The sequence below is a fragment of the Nothoprocta perdicaria genome, unplaced genomic scaffold, assembly GCF_003342845.1.
Source record: "Nothoprocta perdicaria isolate Ctin4 unplaced genomic scaffold, notPer1 scaffold_182, whole genome shotgun sequence".
Taxonomy (NCBI): Eukaryota; Metazoa; Chordata; class Aves; order Tinamiformes; family Tinamidae; genus Nothoprocta; species Nothoprocta perdicaria.
The window spans coordinates 110,003-130,901 of record NW_020455005.1 but is presented as its reverse complement, the minus strand read 5'-3'; the positions used below and the strand labels follow the sequence as shown (position 1 = coordinate 130,901).

Genomic DNA, 20,899 nt, shown 5'->3' with positions numbered 1-20,899 from the left:
TGAATGATCTTGCAGTGTTAGCGTTTCTGCGCTATCAGTATCACTTGGACTTAAGCAGGCTGCAATTTAGAGAGGTTTTACTAACCTGCAAGGCTATTAAAAGTCTCTAATAAAAATTAGGCTCTTATTTTTGTGCTAATACTAATTACTGATAATACATGCTTATGTTTGTCATTCATTACATGGAACTGCACCAATCAGCAGATGACTGAGTCTCAAGCACTTACACATGTAAATTAACTATTAGATTTWTTTATTTATTTATTTWTTTACTTAAGTGAGTCACAATGGAAAGCGGCACTAGGTCATAAAAATCTTTTCTCTTAAATGCTAATGACATTTCTCCATTCTCTCCACTGGCAAGCTCCCCTTATTGGTAATTTGTAGCCTTTGCTTTTGTACCTCSTTGCAATGAACACTGGATACAGCGGGAGGAAAAAAAGAGGAATGAGAGTGGTTTAGTTACTGTCATTTACTCATGTTGTAGAATTCTCCTACCCTTCCAGAACTGTACCAGGTCAAAGGAGCATAAATTTGCRTCTCTGCACTCAAACTGGGTGTTACTTTTTGACAGTGCTTTCAAGAGTTAATTTTTTTGTGGTACAATGAAAATGTTACAATTCAGAATCGAATAGCGGTTCTCCCTAGTGAGAGAATTTCGTTCATTGTTTTCTTTTACACGAGTGTTAACATTCTTCTGCTTCTGTTTTTCTGAAACTTGTGTGCCTTATTGCATTTTTCTAAACAAAAATGTTCTTAACAAAATAATTTGTCATCTTTTAAAAAAACTTGTCTTGTTTGCTTTGTGATATATAAAGTTCAGTTGCCTTTACCTGTGCATATATCCTGTGCATATTTTTTTCTTTAAGGCAACTGTTAAAGTACTTAGATTTTAATACTCAGGAGAAATAAATTATCAATAGATGAGCACAGCTGCATTAGCCATGTAGTACATTAGTGAATCAATACATGCGCTTTGGAAGATCAGATCGTGCTGATCAGAGATGCACAAATCTGAGGAGCGTGTTACTGATCCTCGGAAGCATTATTTATGAAAAAGGAAAAAAAAATAATCCATATTAATGTATTTTGTAGAACAACACAGAATAAATCTTAGGGAGAAGGAGCCTGGTATTTACTGAAGGTTCTTCATGGACATTACAGCTTTCAAAGTAGTTGTCCAAAAGGTAACCTAAGTCTTTACATCCTAGTATATCCCCCAAAGGCTCAATGCCAACAACGGGTTTGGAGTCAAAGACCTAGTGTAGAATTAAATTGTTTTGATAAGGCTGTCTAAAAATAGGAAGGGAGGAGCAGGGACTTGAAAARAAAATATATACTGATTAAAGTATTTATCTAGCTTGAGCATCATTAAGATATGTATGTAACCTGGCCTAGGCAGAGCAGTCCATCAGGCTTTTGTGTGTCATGAATGCATATAACTGCACATATTTAAATTTCCTYCTTCAGACCTGGGGTCGTGGTAAGTCAAAATGCGACAAGTGGCTGTGTAATAACCAAGGAGAATGCAAGGGGAACAAGAGTAAGGATAGGAGGGAGGCCTCGTGCCTAGGAACGCTCAGCTCGGCTGGTGAACTCCTGTAAAATCTAAATTGCTCCTGTAACAACGTCTCTGTTCAGACAGATCTTTTATGTGCTCGTTCCTCCATCATGTTTTCTGTTTCGCCTTTTTATTTCTTGGTGCGGTAAAACAAGTTAGTTAAGCTCAACTTGGATATTTCAAGAAATGTTACCTTATCGCTTATAGTGTTTTTTAGTACTGCTTGCCCCACCCATTTTTGTGTTTTAGTAGCGTTTTGCGCCTGAAGGTTAGAAGAGGCTGACTGTGCTGGAAGTGACTGCCGTGCCTTTTGATTATTCATGGACAGTAATAGAAGGCACTTAAAAAGAACAATGAAATTGCTTATTTTTGTGATGGGCCATCTGTTGAATTGTTTTTTGCAACAATCACACAATAGTATCTATGTCATATCATTCTATTTTCAACAGCAGCTGATTATGTGTAGTTGGCTACTTGTCTTTATTTCTGAAGTCCCGTAACCATTTAAATTCACCTCTGCAAACCTTTGCCTCAAAGGTAATGGAAATGTAAAACAGCCGGTGTCTATTTTCCTTCTGGGTCTCCTCTTTTTTTTTCCCCCCATGTTGTTTGTAATTAATTAGGTCTCTTAAATGTTTAGGTCTGTTCTCTGTGTCTCCCACCTGTAGTTTTATAATAGAAGTTAACATGGAATCATTTAGCAATTGGGAAAGAAATGGTGGAGTTCTGTATTAAAGAGCAGGCAAGTTTTAAAAGACTGTGGTGCATTCACTGCTTATTAATTATCCCTTTTATTTTTGTTCTTCCCAAGCAATAATTAGAATCTTTCTTTTCGGCTTTCGCTAACGAGCGGTTTTTTTCCCTAGCTATAAAGCCACTTGCAGCTCTATTGCGGCAGAAGCTGAAAGCAAGATAAAACAAATGTGTTGTCTTTCATAGGTCACTGACATTGCTGATGCCATGATTCTGAAACAGCTTTTTGAAAATCTGTTCCAAAACGGGGTTGTCGTTGTGGCAACATCTAACAGGCCGCCAGAAGGTAAAAACAAACATGCTGCTGGTATTATCCAAATACAATGAATCTCCGTTTCTTACAAAGCAGTCTTACAAAAATCATCCAGTATTTAGTGCTAACAAACTCTCGACTCCTTAAGAATCTGACATATTCCCACTTATGCCTCGTGTTTTTTCCTGTCCTTAAGGAAGAAGGGGTTTGCGCTACATCACAGACCTCTCTCCTCTGCAATCCAGAGATGTTTCCCACCCTGTCCTTCTGTATTTTCCAGTTTTCTGTACTCTGTCCAAACCAGTGGGGAGGGTGTTGGGGACTGGGGAGTAAAGGAGCAGTGAAAAACTGCCTCTGCCTTGGGTGTATTCCAGGGTAGGCAAAGATCATATTGAGCAGAAGAGAGGGGAAATGAGACAGAGTACATTCCTTCCCCTGGTCAGTAGCTAGGAGACTTGCCTTGCATACTTTATCCACCAGTTCAAGGGAGAAACCTGCCCCTCATCAGGACGCCGTTCTCACAGCCTGGTTTGAGATCGCTCAGTGGGAAGTGCTTGGGTGGAGAGTTGTTTCCGTTTCTAATAATATTTTTAGATAAAGGGTGGATAAATAGGTAGATCCTTTTATAACATCCCCCTGCCACCTCCCCCCAGGTCTCTATGTGGGTTTAACCAGGCAACAGTATATTATTGGATGAATTGTGTGCAGCTTTTTGGCAAACGCTTGGAAACRAATCTGCAGTGTTATAAAATGGTGAAGGCTTACAGTAAATTAACTTGGCAGAAGAGCATCATTGCTTTTACAATGCACTTTCTTAGTAATCTTAAAAATTCTTCCAATAAAAGAAAATACTTTATTGTAACTTGTTACTATAACGTGGGGGAAAACCCCAAACATCATTTTGTTTTCATTTATTTTCCTTGCTTAAGCAAACAAGTTGAAATCATTAGCTGCCATAGGTGGGTCTTCTGCAGGTAAACCTGACATGGATGCCTTACCCAGATGAGCACCATCATTGTGTTTTTTGGCTCTTCAAAGTTCAGGAAATACGTTTTTTTATCACGGGTTGGGGATTGTGTCTCACATCTTCATTTAAAGCATCACTTCGTGACTACTGTTGATGGTGGGGAGGTTACAAAGTTAGTTTGTSAATCTGAAAGACATCTACTTTTACTAGCTACCCAGGAGATAAAGTTAAGGCAGGCATCTCTAGAGCTGGACCTTGCAGTCCAGGCACTGGTCACTGCCTGTTTTTACCCCTTTTCCATCCACATTCCATGTGCTCATGGAGTACATCTGAAAACCCCCCAGGTTAGGTGTTGGGTTAATGCAGTATTTTGTATCAAAGTTCAGGATTATATTCAGCAGATTTACTTCCTGTGGATACAAAGAGAAAAAAAAAAAAGATGTTTTCATTAGAGCAGTTGTAGCCACCTGATCGTCTTTGCTGACACACTTAATCATATTTAATTTCTACTGCAGTGGAATATGAGGGGAAGTGCTGAGCTGCAGTGTTTGATGAATGCTGGACTTTTTTCTCCACCCAAACTATAGTATCTTTTTTCCTCATCTTCACAAAATAGGGATATGATATAAAAATCATAGCCTTATTTTCAAGAAGCAAGAAAAGTAACTTTCTTACTAATCTTAAAAGGTTTTCCAATAAAGGAAAATATTTTMTTTTAACTTGTTACTGTAAGGTGGGAAAGAAAACCCAAACTTACAGTACTGTTCCATGTTCATTATTTTTTTGCAAGTAAGAGTGCAATCAATGACTGCTTTTGTACCTGTAGTGATTTTTGTAGAGCTATAAATGCCATGTGGCTTCCTGCAGCTTTTTTATCAACTAAGGTTCACAACCAGATYCACTATTATTTTTCCTGAACATTTCTGCATATCCATGCTCCTGCAAACCATTTAGTAGGGGCTGGTTTGGTTTCTCAAGCACAACTGTATCCTTTGTCCACCACAACGTATTATCAGAGCATGGGAAGCTTAACCTAGTTGTAGTTTTTGAGCATTATGGTGTTAATCATCTGCTGTACTTTTTGTAGGGAATTTTTATGGAGATTTATAGCCAGCTGTCTCTATTCTCCTGTTTATTTTCCCTATCAGCAGTAGCTACCCTCCTGCCTTTTCCCAAGGCTTCCTAGGAATATTGAAGCAGATCGTGCAGCTTGAATGATAAAGCTGTCAATGAGGGAAGTCATTCTGCTGTTCTATCAGGAAGCTAAGTAGTTTCTAGCAAAGGGAACTTAAACTGTATAAAATGTGGAGATAAATAAGATATAAAATGTTGCTTTGCAAATTGTTTTTATTAATATGGTTTTAAGCGCAAATCTCTGTTTTGTTGCATAACATCCTCATGCTTTTTGTACTGAGCCTATGTTTTGACCAGTTTTGCCTAAATTAATGTATTTGTTTAGTTTTTGTTTGCCCTCGGGAAGACTCTTTTTCTTGCTTTGGAAAAGGATTGTATGCAGCAGAATTGCTAAAGGTAAAAAGACTTAACTACAGCACACTGAATAGAGATAATACCAAGTTTAGAAGTTCAGTTTGTTTTTAGTTCAAGTTATGTTTCCCCTCTTACCCCTTGCAACCCTCATGTTGACCACGTACTGGGGATTTAGCAATTGCACCGTTTTGACCATATAATTGTATACATAACATTATACTTTTTATATCCTATTTTAAAACAGATGCTATCCTTTGTATTTTTTTCCTTCTAAAAGCAGTTATGTCTCATTAGAGACTTGGTCTTCCTTTGCTTCCTGCCTTTTTGAGACTTTCTTTGGATATTCCTTTCGTCCTTAAGAGTGTAATGACTTTTTATGCGGCAAAAGAACAGAAATCCAATTTAAGTTCTCCTTTCTCTCCCTTTTATTTATCCCTCTGTAGCAACCCAGCTTTATTTCCCAGGCTAAAAGACAAGCTGGCATTGTTAATAAGGCGAAGTAAAACAACAGTTACTGATTTTTTTTTTTTTTCCCCCTTTTCTTTTAGACCTCTATAAAAATGGGCTTCAGAGAGCTAATTTTGTACCATTCATAGCTGTGCTGAAGGTAAGGAGAGTCACATGCTAAATACTTTTCAGTTTTACCTGTTTTATTAATAAATTAGAGATTTATACAAGATTATTTTGATAGTAGTTTTCAGATAATATGTCCAGGTTTTAACTGTTTGAGGCAAAAATAATTGGAGATAGGACAAAAAAGGAAGTCCTCTGCTCTAGAATTCTAGAGATACACTCATTCTAGAGTGTATCTCAAAAAGCAGAACATTTACTTTGACAAAAAGTTTTCTTTTTCTTTTTTTTTTGACTAAGAATAGTAGGATTTGTTCGTTTAGATGGGATTTTCTTACTACTATCTATGTGCCAAGTGGTGTTGTAGTATTCCTGCAGTAGTTCTAGTTTGGCATTAATGGATGTCTTAGGTTTATTATTATAAAACTTTGTTTTATAAACCTTTAAAAACCTTTTTTATTATTATCTTTTAAGAAGAAAAAGAGTATGATCACTTCACCTAGGCAGATTTTAGTTATTCAGTTCTACAGTAAATAAAATCAGAGTATCACAATATACATACATGCTGTATTTTACAGTATTTTTTTCAGATACTTTGTCTACTTAATATATTACATTAAACAAAGAATTCACTCTGCCTTTCCATTTAGGCTTATCTTTCCCATCTCTTTAAGATGGCCAAGTCTGGTGAAAGGGCTAGTCAAGCAATAAGCCCAACTGAGAGAGTTGCAGGTAGGCAATGTAAAGAGAAGCTGAAAACCCTCCTTGAACTTCTTGTAGTTCAACCCATGCAGCTTGCAGGAGCTCCTGCAGAGAAGAACCACGGCCTTATTTCATTCTCTTCATGCCCTGGATGTTCTGCTGGCTGGCATTAGACAATGTCAACCTCTTGTTTCTGAGTCTTTCTTCTTTGTTACTCTATATGTGTTAATGAGAGAGGTGTCGAGCAGTCTTGCAGCCTCCTGCAGCCCCTGGCCAGCACTCTGTGGGCCCAGGTTTGAGGACCATTCCTGTGCATCACTTGCTGCGTGAGTATTTGTGAGACTGTGGATAATGCCTGGCAAGTCTTGGAACAAGCTGCCTGGAGTCTGCGTGTTGTGGCGTCGCAGGCTGCAAACTTTATAATTACTTCCTTCAGAGTAAAAATGGAGCATCTTATTTAAATGTGAATAATATGATCAGTGTTTATTTTGCTATTTAAAAGAACATATGCTGAACTCGTGTTTTTTATTCTGGGCAAGTCACAGATATTTTTAATTCACAAACTATACTTGTATTGTTAGATTATTCAGGGTTAGCCTGCAGCTGGTGGGGTTAGCACACATCTCCTGTGTGCTGGTCTGCTTGCCTTGACATGACATCTGAAATGGAAATGACAGCATTTCCTTACCTCACAATATTATTATCAGCATAAATGCGTAATACTAAAGTAGACTGCAGCAATATCCAAGAAAGGGAAGCTGGAAGTTTCGAGGAGGTTTAGACTAGGGAAAATTTGCAGAACCATCATGTTGGTTGGCTGTTGCTGCTAAGGTGGTCAGCATTGAAGTAGTTAAGTGTCCTGGGCTTTCAGTGGGCCATGGTGGAATCATAAGACTGCTTAATTGCCTCAAATACCTTAGAAAATCCCATCTGATGTTAACATATGAGCCATTAACAGGTTTTGAAGTTAGTACACCAATGACAATGAATATGACAATATTTGTATCTCAGAAAGGCTGTGTATAAAGTCAGGGAGAASGTGGTTCTTATCTGGGTGGCTTTAGAAAAGTGAAAGACACAAACTAAATGAGCAACCATCTCCCCTTCCGAATCTTGAAAAGGGTTTATTCTTTAGCCAGCTGTGTCAAACGCGAGATAGGTTCTGAGCAGAGTTTCAGTGTTTTCAGGAATACGGATAGTCTCGGAGGCTTTTGCTTTTTGAAAAGCAGCATCATGCTCAGTCAGCTTCCATGGCAGTTCTTTCTTTTCCTTGCTGTTAGACAGTTGTCTTTTCTATATATTTTTCCTTGTTGACTCTTAACTTTCTTCCTTGATTAACATACAGTTCTTTTACAAACTGATTGACAGACTTAGTGAAGATCTATTATCGATGCTTATTTGCAGTTTGCCTGTCTCTTCTGTTTGGCTAACAGAAGAAAAAAAAATGCGAAATGGAATTTATATCCATAAATTTTCATCAGGATTGAGAAAACAATGAAAATTTTAAGAAGGGATGTTGTGAATCCCTTCACAACACATTCTCTCAGCATTCACAGAATTCACAGAATGCTGAGAGAAACCTTAAAGGTGAATTGATTTTTAAAGCCATGATTAAAGGTGAAATAGTGGGAAACGAAGTGCAATGTAGCACAGCCCACACTAGGGATACCCAAAAATTACCATAATAATGAAGAGAGAAATAAGGTCTTACTCAGCTTTCTATTTCAAGGGCCTATCTAAAATTCAAGATTACTTTCAGTTTTTATTTTTCCCTTGCCTCTTTGTGTTTTAACACTGCTCTAAGTGCATTTGCCCTTACCGCCACCTTAATAAATATTTCTAAAAATAAGTTTTTCCCAAAACATAACGCATGTAGAGTAGATCAGGAGAAGCTTATCACCAAATAGATCAGGAGAAGCTTATCAACAAATGCATCTTGGCCCTTAATTGGTAACCTGAGGATATTGGCAAGATATTTAGAGTAACAACAACTTCCAAATCTACATTTTGAATTCAACACATCAAAAATAGGCATTAAGGGGAAAAAAAAACAGCCTTGGATAACTTTTAAAGTAACATCACAAGAAAAGGCTTTAGGCGTTTGCAAATATTTGTCTTCCTATGTTCTGTACCCTTCAGCTCCTTCCGAGGTGCGTGTCTGGCCTGGGGTCATTCTACCCTGTTTCCTTGAGGTGACTTTGACAACTAACTTGGGTTTTAGTTTTCTCCAGATTCAGAGCCTCCTGTTGGCTGTTTTGTTCTGGTGCTGGGGCAGGTTTTGTCTTGCTTGTTTGTGTGCTTGTTTTAGAAGATAACTGCTGTCACCCTAAATCTTAAAATAAGGCTTTAGCACTAAAAATAGTTCAAGTTCAATGCAGGAACTTTGCATTCCTTTATATGTGATGAATGCAAAGCATCCACTTTCTGTTAAGAGACACTTCACTTCCAGTAGCGTAGATTTCAGGCATTTGTATTCMTTTCATAAATAGAACAAGTAGTTCCTCGATATATGATGTTATGCTTAAATCTTTCCCTTTCTACTTCTGCATATTACTGTACTTTTATGCAGTTWAAAGGCTGCATAAAAGCTTCCCATGTAACAGCCTGTCTGTGTAGTGGGAAGGACCAGTGGTGCATGACGTCCTCTCCTCAATTCTGAACCTCTCCCAGATATTCAAATCTCTTAAAATCTTAAACATGTAGACACCTGTTTTTTCGGTGACTCTCCTCATGTAACTTAAAGTATTAGTTTACATAAATGGGGGAAACTCTCTCAATTTTTTTTTTAACTCATAGTAGCAGCTAGATTTTTTTTTTAGGACAGAATATTCTTTATAAATGGGCTTGGTTTCTGYAATAGAGAGGACTGCTTCTGCACTCCATGCAGTTTCATAAATGCTGCTTTTTGGACACGTGTTGTGCCAGGAAGGAAATTGTTTTATTTCTGTAATGGCAATAAAATTCCATTCCTTCAGACTGAGCTTTTAATATATTGCAACATCGCTTTCTGAGTGCTTTAAAGTAAGTTTAGATGGAAATTCTAAGTGATTTCTATAAACATTGTTCCTGACAAATAAAACGGCTAATTTGTTAAGGTGCTTGGAACAGAAATCCTCCAAAAATTTACTCGTGTAAATGATGCAAAAATACAAAAGCTTTCTACACATTTTATAGATAACTTATAAATGGAGTCATACATCTTAAGTCACCTAACGTGAATTCTTCAAATAGGAGTAAGCAAGCTTTAATTTGTTGGTTTGTCTGTAATTTGGCAACACTTTAATTTTTGCAGACATTTAATATAGATATCTGCATTAACTGTCATATATTCTGAAATCCTTATTCTAGTTCAGTGACATTTAATCCTGTGGAGCTATGGGAAGGAAAGCTCCTCAAATAATTTGATGTGTGTAAACTACAGCTTATATTACCAATTCTTGAGCTTTCAATAGTTTATTGAAACTGTAGCATGTATTCTTTTAAATGGCAAGTGAAGTCAAAATGTTAATTACGTAACTTTAGCATTTTGTCAGTTTTTTTCATGCAGTCAACCTTACACTACACTAAGTTTTGACTGAAAGGCAGAAGGATTTAGGGCTTAAGTTGTACAATTTTGCAATATTTAGCTTTGGCTACCTGAATACTGCTTAAACAGAAGATAAATTTCATACAGACATTATCATTAAGACATAAATTTATTGTAAGCTTCCTGTAGTGGACTTAACTATTTTCTTCTGTTATTAGCAAGCAAAGTGTTACTTATTTTCAGACTACTTCATTAAAGTGACTAACAGCGGTAAATGTTGTACACTCCTTYCAAATACACAGCCTTGTGTATGTATGCTGTTTTCTCTTTATTGTCTTTCTCAGAGTAGTTTTAATTAAAATATACACTTTCTTACAAAGCAATAAATGGAGAAAGTTAAAAATATTTTTACCTCCCAGTAATTTATTTTCAATGCATGAATATGTAATGAAAAATACTTATTTAAAATCTTTAAAACTGCTTGGAACTGTCCTTAAAGGAAATGTGTGGGTGTTAATTTTGTACCAAGACACTTGGTAGATTTAAATATCTTTGATTGTGTATTCAGCTTTTGTCCAGCCACCTGTGTTAGAAACACACAGATTTTTGGTGGGCGGATCTGCCAATTCTTAAAATAAACAAATAGAAATAAAAAGTCATCTCCTTGTTGGAATTGATTTGCCAGCTTGCCCCATTCTGCTGGTGTGATAGCCCAGCCGCTCGCAGGGCGCTCAGTAGTTAAAACCTGCTTTTGAGGTCAGTGTCAGCCACTCTGACCCCTGTGAACTGTCACCTGAGTCAGAATTGCTGGGATTAATCCTTTGATATTGTGATGGTTTTGCCTATCAATCGACTTTTTCATCACTGAAGATGTTGGGCCTTTTGTTTTCCTTCTTAGTATGTAACCAAGCAAACCCTTCGGTAGAAGACGCGTTTTGTCTTGTTCTCCCTCTGTCTGCAACCAGTAGAAATACTCATTTTGAGAAGTGTATCTAATTAAACACATAAAATATATTGTGGTTGCAATTATTTTTGTACTTAACACGCTTTCAGTTATGGGTAGTTTTATTGCGAAATAATTCACAAATTTTAGCTAACAAAAGGTTCTTTTTAGAAAGCCAAGTGCCAGCTTTGAAAGCTTTGATGTATTCAACCCTTTCTGCCTGCAGCTTTCTGTATTGGTGTACTTGAAATTTGTAGTCAGAGGCATTGAACTGTTATATATATTTTTTTAATGATGCACCTACTGCTTTAGTGTGTCCTTTAGATATTYGACTGTTCAGTCTGCTTAGCTTGCACTGTTGTGTCTGGCACACACATACATGTATACGTAGACATGCACATTATGCTCTCCTGGACAGTTTGTTTAGGTGCAGGTCAAAACTTTACCTAAGGATAAAATGGTTGCTCCTGTCGCTCAGCGTCGGGCTCCCCGTCTTCTCTTTTCCCTCCTTTAATTGCAGTGATTTCCTGAGCTCTTGCGTGGTTAATGCACCCCCTGATTTAAAAAGGGGTAAATCAGAGTATGTCATAGATATGTAATAGTTGAATCTTGCTGTGTCGGGGTAAATTAGCCTAATTGCACGTGGCAGTTTTATTTGCTTGTGATGTAATGTGAAATGAGGTCCTGCCTCTCCCCGCTCCCAAAGCTCGGGCCAATTAATAAGGCTTTTAAGCTCTTTGTCACCGGCCACCGTGGAGGTCTGCAGAGAAGAACTTTAATCCAATAAACATTTCATTTAGATCATGAAAAGAAAGCATGAGGAGAAGCTCCTACAAGAGAAGCTGCTACCAGCAGTTCTCGCTAGGAAGAGATGTGAGGGATTTGCCAAATTAACCAAGAGGCCTTCATATTTAACGCATAAACGTGTCAAAAACCAAGAATAGAATTATTTAGTTTGAGTTGAACCTTATATTGTTAAAATTCTAAGAAGCCACAACAGTTTGCTTCAAAGGCTTTGCTGTCGAGCTGGCCGGACAGGGCAAGGGGAGGTTGTGAGAAACCCCGATAGCAAATAACACTGGTTGGAGCCGCTGGAAAACAGCGGGGGGGAAGGGAATAGATAATTAGGTGTAATTAGCGCGTATGAATTGTTGTCTCCCTGCCCTTGGCTTGAATAAATTTGGGGGGGAGAAGAAACCCAAGTGGYGAAAACGCTTTGATGTAGGAAGAGTCATTGTGGGCTGGCAGCATAAAGGCAGTGTTTTATACTGCTCACATAATGGGGGTGCCCCRGAGGGAGTGAATGCGCCCCCCAGCCTGCTCTCCAGCAAGGACTTCTGGATTCCCTTGAAACAAAATGCATCACAAGTTCTCAGTTGTTGGTAATGAGGTAGTGGACCTCATCAGAGCGAAGCGTAAGCCATCTTTAGCCTTTGTTTGGATCTTAATCGCCGCCTTTTTTTTTTTTCTGGGAAATCCAGTTTTGTAAATCAATACTGCTTTACTTTTTTTTTTCCCCTCTCCTTCCCTGCCTGCCAACAGCTCTGGCAGGAGCAAAGGCTAATACTGGGAAAAGAAATACAAACCAAACGTTAAGAAGAAAAACCAAGAGCGAAGTCTGCCCAGCTAACTTCACCGAGGGTGAAATTCCTCCAAAATATGGGCGCTGGGGATGAATTTGACCTGTAGTTGATGAAATGCTGACTTATAATTCAGTGCTGGCTCTTGGCATCTCCTTTTGCAGGACAGCACAGTTGTTTATTAGAAGATTGAAAATTAGAGCTGCTATTGGTTCTTAACAAAATTGTGAATTTTACATAGTGCTTTTTTTTTTTTTTTTAATTTGAACTTTTTCTGTGAGGAAGTTGTTTTGTTTAAGTGATATGCGATGGGGAGAGAGATGTTCTCTGTGCAACAAGAAATACATTGATTTAGTCTTTGCCATTATTCTGCTCCCTGACCGGAGAAAGGAGAAACCACTTGTCTCAGAACAACCACATTTGCACCTCCTGAAGTCTTTCCTTTTTTGTTTGGATATCTGAAACATTGTTCATATAACAGTACATTTCTAGACTCTTTGGCTTTTTCCTTAAATGATTGTTGCACAAATTAACTGTTTTCTTCTTGGGTGATAACTGGTTTATAGGTACTTTTAAAATAAGTAATAGAAAAATTGTACAATCAGTCATGTGTTCCTTGTGGTAGCAGGGATAAAACAGTTTCTAAACTATAATGTGAATTTTTGCAACTTCTGCTAAATTTCACCTCTATTTTCTATGCTTTATTACTAAGTTTAAGATTGGGAAGTGTTCTTGTCGCAAGTATAAAACATAGATTCGTATTAAAATTCTATTTGCCAGTATTTCATTTTGCAGAAGTTTCTGCTCTTCCTAAGTTGATTTTAAAGGCAATTCCCAAATAAAATCTGCTTGTGTCATCCAAAATTAGCACAGGTATTATTAGGTTTATTCATATTTTCCAGCATCTTAGATGATATTTTGAAAGTTCTCCTCAAAGGGTTTTTTACTCCCTGCCTTACCAGCTTTTAGGTTGGAACATGCACAGTATGTCTAAGGCTACTGTGGCAATTTTCAATATTTCAGTATTTCCAGAAATGAAAAATGGGGGAAGAGACTGTAAAGAAAGTAATGATGTTTAACCCTTTGAATCAGCATACTATTTTGCAGAGCAAATAGGCTTTTGTGCTTGAAGTTGATCTGATCTGTGAATAGCAACACCTGAGTATCACAGAAGACTAAATAATTATGCCTGATTGTCTGTGTGTGTTTTTGTTGTTGTTCTTCAGGTATAGGTCACAAGAAATTCAGTTAGGGTAGGGTATGTACAAGGCTAAGAAATATGCAGATTTTTTGTTGTAAGATTGTGTAAAAATTATTTACAGTTAATACTTGCATAAAGGTTAGAAAGGTTGATGAAGTGATATTTAGTTTTGCTTTACTATTCACTGTGTGTCAGAATGTAATTATGACTGATTCATGAAACTGTCTTAGCAATGAACCATCTTTATTAAAATGCTGATCAAGATAAGAGCTGACAGTAATAAAGAATAGAACATTTTAGTCTTGTTGCTTTTGAATGATTGCTAATTACCCTAGAGGTCATGTATAGTGCTTGTGAGGATTCATTGACATTTTCTTTTAAGTCTACTGTTTCAACAACATCTGAGCAGGAAGACAAAAATTGTCCACGTACCCAACAACAGTGCTCAGACCAAGTTTTCTATACCACAAAATACCTGCTGATGCCTCTTCCCCACCTCACTACACCTGGATTCTTATGATTCRTAAGGAATCATAAGAAGGAGAAACTGAGCGAGTTGGGCCTGTTTAGCTTGGAGAAGAGAAGGCTGAGAGGGGATCTGATTAACATGTGTAAGTTTATGAAGGGGGAATGTAGGGAGGAAGGGGCCAAGCTCTTCTCAGTGGTGGCCAGTGACAGGACAAGGGGCAATGGGTGCAAGCTGCAACACAGGCAGCTCCATCTCCATGTGAGGAGGAACTTCTTCCCTGTGAGAGTGCCAGAGCCCTGGCCCAGGCTGCCCAGGGAGGCTGTGGAGTCTCCTTCTCTGGAGATCTTCCCAACCCGCCTGAATGCCGCCCTGTGCCCCGTGCTCTGGGTGTCCCTGCTGGAGCAGGGGGTTGGACTGGATGACCTCTGGAGGTCCCTTCCAACCTCAACCATCCTGTGATTCTGTGATTCACACAAAGTGAAACACCAGGTGTGCTACGACTTAGTCTGTTTTCAACAGAGGCAATTTTAAGCGTAGGCAAAATGAGCAGCCCTTGGAAGGTGCTGCCTCTGGRACACACTTGCCTCAAAGTGGTGGCTTGGGGAACTTAGCGCGCGAGCCGGAGGCAGGGAGAGGAGAYCATGGCCACGTGGCAGGGTTTCTGAAGCTCCTCTCGGCAGGTTGTGCAGCACCCAGCTGCCTCTTGCCTCTAGCGAGAGCAGCGTGAGGCTCAGGAACTTGCTGGGGATCCTCATGTGCTGCCCACTGTGAGGCTGGGCCGATAGGAAGGCCTTGAGTGGGCTCCGGGGGTTGGGAAGCAGGTTCCTCCTTGTGCACAGCGTWTTCTGCTTGAGAGGTTTCTTGTTTTACCAGATATGTATGATTTGGRAAAACATCCATAGTAATTATAACCTTTGAGTGCAGAACCCTTTTTTTTTTTCCTCCTTTTTCTTTTTTGAGATCACTTGAGTAAGAATTTTAAAGAAACAAAATCCTAGGTGCTAACCTGACGCTAGGTGGGGCCAACTAACGAAAAATGAAAATGTTTTAATGGCTTAGCGGACTTTCCCTGAGGAACTCTTCCTCTCTGGCAAGCCGAAGGCTCCCACAGTGTGCCCACTGCCTGTGGCGCAGTGCAAGATGATAGAGGTAAATGTGTGAGAATGACTGCCAGTGAACAATTTCCTTCCTTTCCATCAGGAAATAGTAAAGGAATATCCTTATCCTTCGTACGTATTGTCAGGAGAGACTGAATCAGAAGACTTTTTTTTTTTTTTTTTTTTAATTCCACGACTTTGTATACCTGAGGGTAGGACTATATTCTTTGCTTGCACAGAAAGTGTATTTGATACCCCATATCCAGTGCCCCCACCTCATTTGTAGGTGCCTGGTTGGACAGGAGTCTGAATGGCTGGGGAAAACTCAGCAAGTGTCAGATTTAAGGTAAAAATACCAAGGTGAGTTGCTCTTAACCTTTATCTCAGCCTCCTACACCCACTGACATCTTCTCTCTGGGGTCCTCAGACTGTTTGCTTGCTCCAGTGGGCCAACAGTTGGCTTTGTGTTTTAGCTTGTTTGAGGTACGTTAAAACTCAGAGCAGAGGGCAACTGATGGGTTTACTTGCAGTGATCTGAAATAATATTAAGGGGCATTACTCATCTGCAGTAGCAAAAGTCATGACCTGATGACAATTTTGGAATTCAGACATGCACACTGCATTTTGTGCGGTGTCTAACGTAGACTGTTCACTTATCTGTTGACATCTCGAATTTTTGTTACATGTGGGAAATATGATGAGAACTTCCAGGTCATCCAGATAACTGACTGCTTTGTTTAAGCTTTTGAATCTTCACTTTTCCACTTACCCACCTGCCAGGTTGTTTCTTTTAATCACTGGAGTATTTAAAGCATTTTGATACCTTCCACTTCTGAATGCAGAATGCGAGGAATGCTGGAAGTGCTTACAGGAAGAAAAATGTTTTTATATGCATCTGTACTTAATAACTAAATGTCATAGATATACTTAAAAAAGTCCAATTTTCTGCTCAGAAGATTGTTATGATCTGAGGTGTTTTTTATCAATAGAGCCTCAAAGTTTTGTCTTTTTTCCTTCTGAAACAGAAAGTTTTTCTGGCACATCAGTGAAAAATGAGTGCATGAGCATGTCATATCTTTAACTTGCTAATTGTGTTTTCAAATTTGTAATTGTATTTGTTCTTTGTATACATAAGTACATCAATTGCTTCAAAATAAATTGCATGACTAATTAATTTTATGTATTTGAATTGAATGGGTAAGAAGTCAGATTTGAAATATCTCCATAGAATAGCAAGTATTTTGGAAACTSTGTATGCTTCCACTAGGACAGATTAGTCTAGCTATAGCTGTGTTCTTAAATAGTTATTTCAAATGAAAAGTAGAAGGTTAGCACAAATAAATGAATCTGAGGATTTAAATATCCATCTGAAAAATAGAAACCGATAGTTACAATTGTGGCTTTGACAATTAAGTGCTAACAATCTGAGGACTCCAGTTAAAGTTCTTTGGCTGCTGATTAGGATTCCCTGGCAGTGATTAGTGAGTGTGAGGATGTAATCACATCTGTAGGGTTTAATCAGCCCAATGATGGAGAAGTTAGTCCGAAGATGGAGACAGAAACTAAAACTTGTGTGTAATTCCAATTATGGTTTTTTACATGCCACAAAAAAAAAAAGAAAAGTTAAAAAAAAAAAAAAAAAAGTAATTCTTCTTCATGAAGGAGTAATTGATGTCTGTAAACAGGAGAGAAGATTCATTTTGGTACTTGGATATGCACCATCAGTACAGTGATGCTCAGTATTTCATTTCACAGTGTTTAGGTTCTCCATACTGTACAACCATATACCCTTTTTTTTCTGTAAAACTAATACTTTAGGTCTTCACGTGGGCAGTATGCAATGTTTAAACTAGTGTGTGACCCTCTGCATGCCTGTGATGCAGCTAAGTGAATGTTTACACATCAATCTAGATGCAGAAAAACTCATTGGCCAGTTTTGTCAATACTAAGCCCTTGAAAGGAGAAACTTTTGCATCTCTACGCTGTGCACAGCTTCTCTGTCACATTTTTGACTCATGCTTTGAGTAAAGATCATAGAATCGTAGAATGCTGAAGGTTGGAAGGGACCTCAGAGGACCTCGCTCATGCAGGGTCACCTAGAGCACGTGGCACAGGGCTGCATCCAAGCGGGTTTTAAAGATCTCCAAAGAAGGAGACTCCACAACCTCTCTGGGCAGCCTGTTCCAGTGCTTTGTCACCCGCACAGTGAAGAAATGCTTCCTTAAGTTCCTGTGGAACTTCCGATGCTTCAGTTTGAAGCCATTTCCTCTAGTCCTATCCCTGCCCACCACTGAAAAGAGGCCGCCCCCCTCCTCCTCACTGCCTCCCTTGAGGTATTTATACACGCTGATCAGGTCCCCCCTCAGCCTCCTCTTCTCCAGGCTGAACAGGCCCAGCTCYCTCAGCCTTTGCTCAYAGGGCAGATGTTCCAGGCCTCTGATCATCCTGGTAGCCCTGCGCTGGACTCTCTCCAGCAGCTCCACATCCCTCTTGTACTGGGGAGCCCAGAACTGGACACAGTCTCCAGATGTGGCCTCACCAGGGCTGAGTAGAGGGGGATGATCACTTCCCTCGACCTGCTGGAGACGCTCTTCTTAGTGCATCCCAGGATCCCGTTGGCCTGCCTGGCCACCAGGGCACACTGCTGCCTCATGGTCAACTTGTCGTCCACCATGACACCCAGGTCCCTCTCTGCGGGGCTGCTCTCCAGCAGGTCCACCCCTAATCTGTACTGGTGTCCAGGGTTATTCCTCCCCARGTGCAGGACCCTGCACTTGCCCCTGTTGAACCTCATGAGGTTTCTCGCCGCCCAGTCCTCCAGTCTGTCCAGGTCCCTCTGGATGGCAGCACAGCCCTCAGGGCTATCAGCTACTCCACCCAGTTTGGTATCGTCGGCAAACTTGCTGAGGGAGCACTCCAGCCCTTCATCCAGGTSGTTAATGAATAAGTTGAACAGGACCGGACCGAGAACTGACCCCTGGGGGACACCACTAAGTACAGGCCTCCAGCTGGACTCCGCACCATTGACAACCACTCTCTGCACCCTGCCATCGAGCCAATTCCTAATCCACCTCCCTGTTCACACATCTATCCCACACCTTTGGAGCTTGCCCAGGAGGATGCTGTGAGGGACAGTGTCAAAAGCCTTGCTCAAGATAAACCTGTTGTGAATCCCTCTGCCTAGCACTCTCCACCATACATTGTTCACAGGGATGCAAATGCTGCTGCTATTGCCTGGTAGGGCAAGCAACCCTCCCACTGCTGTCTTTGAGTTCAGTGATGCCGTTGTGGTACCCACCTTTCTGTGCATTGAAGAGTAAGAGCTGAGCTTATGCATAGTGCCAGGGCTTGCTTTTAGGCTATTTTGTTGTACCCATTTCTTCCACATTATCATTTTATGACTGGTTTCATTATTCATGCTTTCTGTTTGATTGGTTTTGTTGTGCTATTGTCTAGTAGCACCTATATATCTGTGCAGTGCTGTCAGAAATTCTCTTAAGGTTATTCCTATCCTACAAAGCTTATAATGTAGCAGTGRCAATTGTATTGTAAAGAAACATTTCCTGGGAGAATGTTGCTGCACAGATTGTAATGTTTATTTTTAATGGCCATCTAGTCTGCGCATATCTAGTAGCGCCTGATAGAATTGGTATGAGTGACTGTGGAACTGTCTCCATAAAAATAATTAATGATGGACACTGGTAGATATTTATTCGCATGACCCTTTAAAAAGAGAGTAGGAAATCTTATGGTTATTTTCTGTTTATTTAGAACAGAGGTTGATGGGCAGCAGTTGGAGTAACTTGCTGAACAAAGCATCAACTTGGAGAGGAGAAAAGAGCCCCCCCAAAAAACACAAGCAAAAAAACCACAACTCAACTCAAGCAACGAACCAAAATACCTTTGAGGTTTAAGTCAGTGGTTTTGGAGAGAGAAATCAGTGAAAAATATGCTAGGAATGTGAAGTAAAATCTAAGAATCTGATGAAGAATCATGATTTGAAAAACAGAAGTGTGTTTAAAGAATAGGACAAAACTAAACTAAAACAATAACAAGAAACAGTAGCAGTTCATTTTGGTCACTATAGGAAAATGAGTTGGAAGCATCCAAAGAATAGAATAGTAAGATACCGAGTATCTTTCAAAGGAGCCAGTATCTCTTTTTTTTTTTTTCTAGCAAACTGCCTCCTACAGCTATGTTTATATTACGTGGTGCTGTCACTTCTGTGCATCAGATTTTTATTTTTCTGTTTCTTCATGTTCCTAAGGAAGGAAGAAAAAAAAAAGRAGGACTGTAATAACTGTATTCTATATTACCTCTGAACTGGATGCTGCTACTGCCTTTCTGAGTGCAATGAATTATAGCACAGATGTGTGTCTGTTTAATGAATTATTTTTTCCAAAATAACCTAAGTAATGTCACAACATATTAGAATCAATGACAGTATCTTATTGTAAACATAGGAGATAACAATTGCAGGGAAAATTAGTATCTGCSATTAAGTTAACTGCCTGTAGTTTGAAAAAGACTCAAAAACTTAGGTAAGCTTTTGAGTACATAGGCCCTTCTTAAGTAGTATCACTAACACGAGCAATTTTTGCTAAGTGGCAATAATGCTAATTATTTTAAATAAAGGAAAAAGAGAAGGAAGACTGAAGAAATGCACCCGCTTTGTAACTACATTTGACAGCATTTACACTTGCATTTACCATCTCCAGAACTGGCTGTCATGGACTCATTCATACGAGACTGTCGTGGCATTTAAGCCATGGTAAGTTTGTTAGCAGGAAACAGGTGGGCTATGATTGTAGCCCATGAGTGTTGACACAGATAGATATGTGTGTGTGGTATACATATATATATATATATATATATATATACACACCTCAGGACACCTCAGTGACCTGCCTACTTCAGCCTGTTGGCGCTCGGACTTGAAGTGTTTGGCACGTCTGCTTTACACTGTAGTCACTAGTATGCACTATAGGTGCACAAGCACCTATACTAATAGCAGCACAGGACATTTAAACCAACCACAGTGGCTTCAAGTGCATCTTCTTGTCTTAGCTATAAAATAACCTTGCCCCTCTCTCAAACGTACCTGTATATGTAGTTCTGTTCTTACTCTTCAGTCTAGATATAGCGCAGCACTCTGAATCAGTCTGAAGACTGTTCTGCAAAGCCAGAGAGGTGGGACTGAATAAAGTTAACCTGAATAACCTCTCAGTCCTGATAGCTGTGTAGTCAGTATTTTTTTCTACCAGCATGAAGGAAATAACAGCTCATCTACTTCTTCAGAAGAGTAAAGCACTAGAGGGAAAGATGCTTGGTACTGCTTGTCAAGGAAAAGCAAAATAAACCAGCTTTGCTGTGAAACTTCTAGCCTTGACTACCAGACTGATTCTCTCAAGAAGAGAGAAACATCTTTTCTGTCTCCCCTGTGCATATTATTAAATGACCCTGTAACTTCCTTTTTTTTTTTTTTTTTTCTTTTTTTTTTCTTTTTCCCTCTGCTGCTGTGGTACTTTTTGGCTGTTTTTCACCAGCAGAAAGGGAATAGGTTATAATAATGTTGTAGCATCAATGCTGTCGTGTTTACAGTAGCCTTAGCCCCAAAATAACAATTTGATTAACAGGACTCTTTCACTTACTAGAATTAAAAATACATGGATTTTCCAGGGATTTTATGCTGTGAGGATGATTCATATTTTCCTCTGTATTTTTAGCTGTGTATCTCTGCAGGAAATATGTAGGGATGAAATATGTATAAAATCTTCACTATTAGATGA

The 20,899-nt window shown here is 39.2% G+C and overlaps 1 protein-coding gene across 1 annotated transcript in view; it reads left to right on the top strand.

Annotated features, from left to right (window-relative positions):
• Positions 1–20,899, top strand: part of AFG1L (AFG1 like ATPase) — a 60,407-nt gene that overhangs the window by 20,285 nt on the left and 19,223 nt on the right. Inside the window, 2 exon segments of the mRNA XM_026036621.1 lie at positions 2,501–2,600; positions 5,571–5,629. Of these exon segments, the coding sequence (XP_025892406.1) occupies positions 2,501–2,600; positions 5,571–5,629 (159 nt within the window).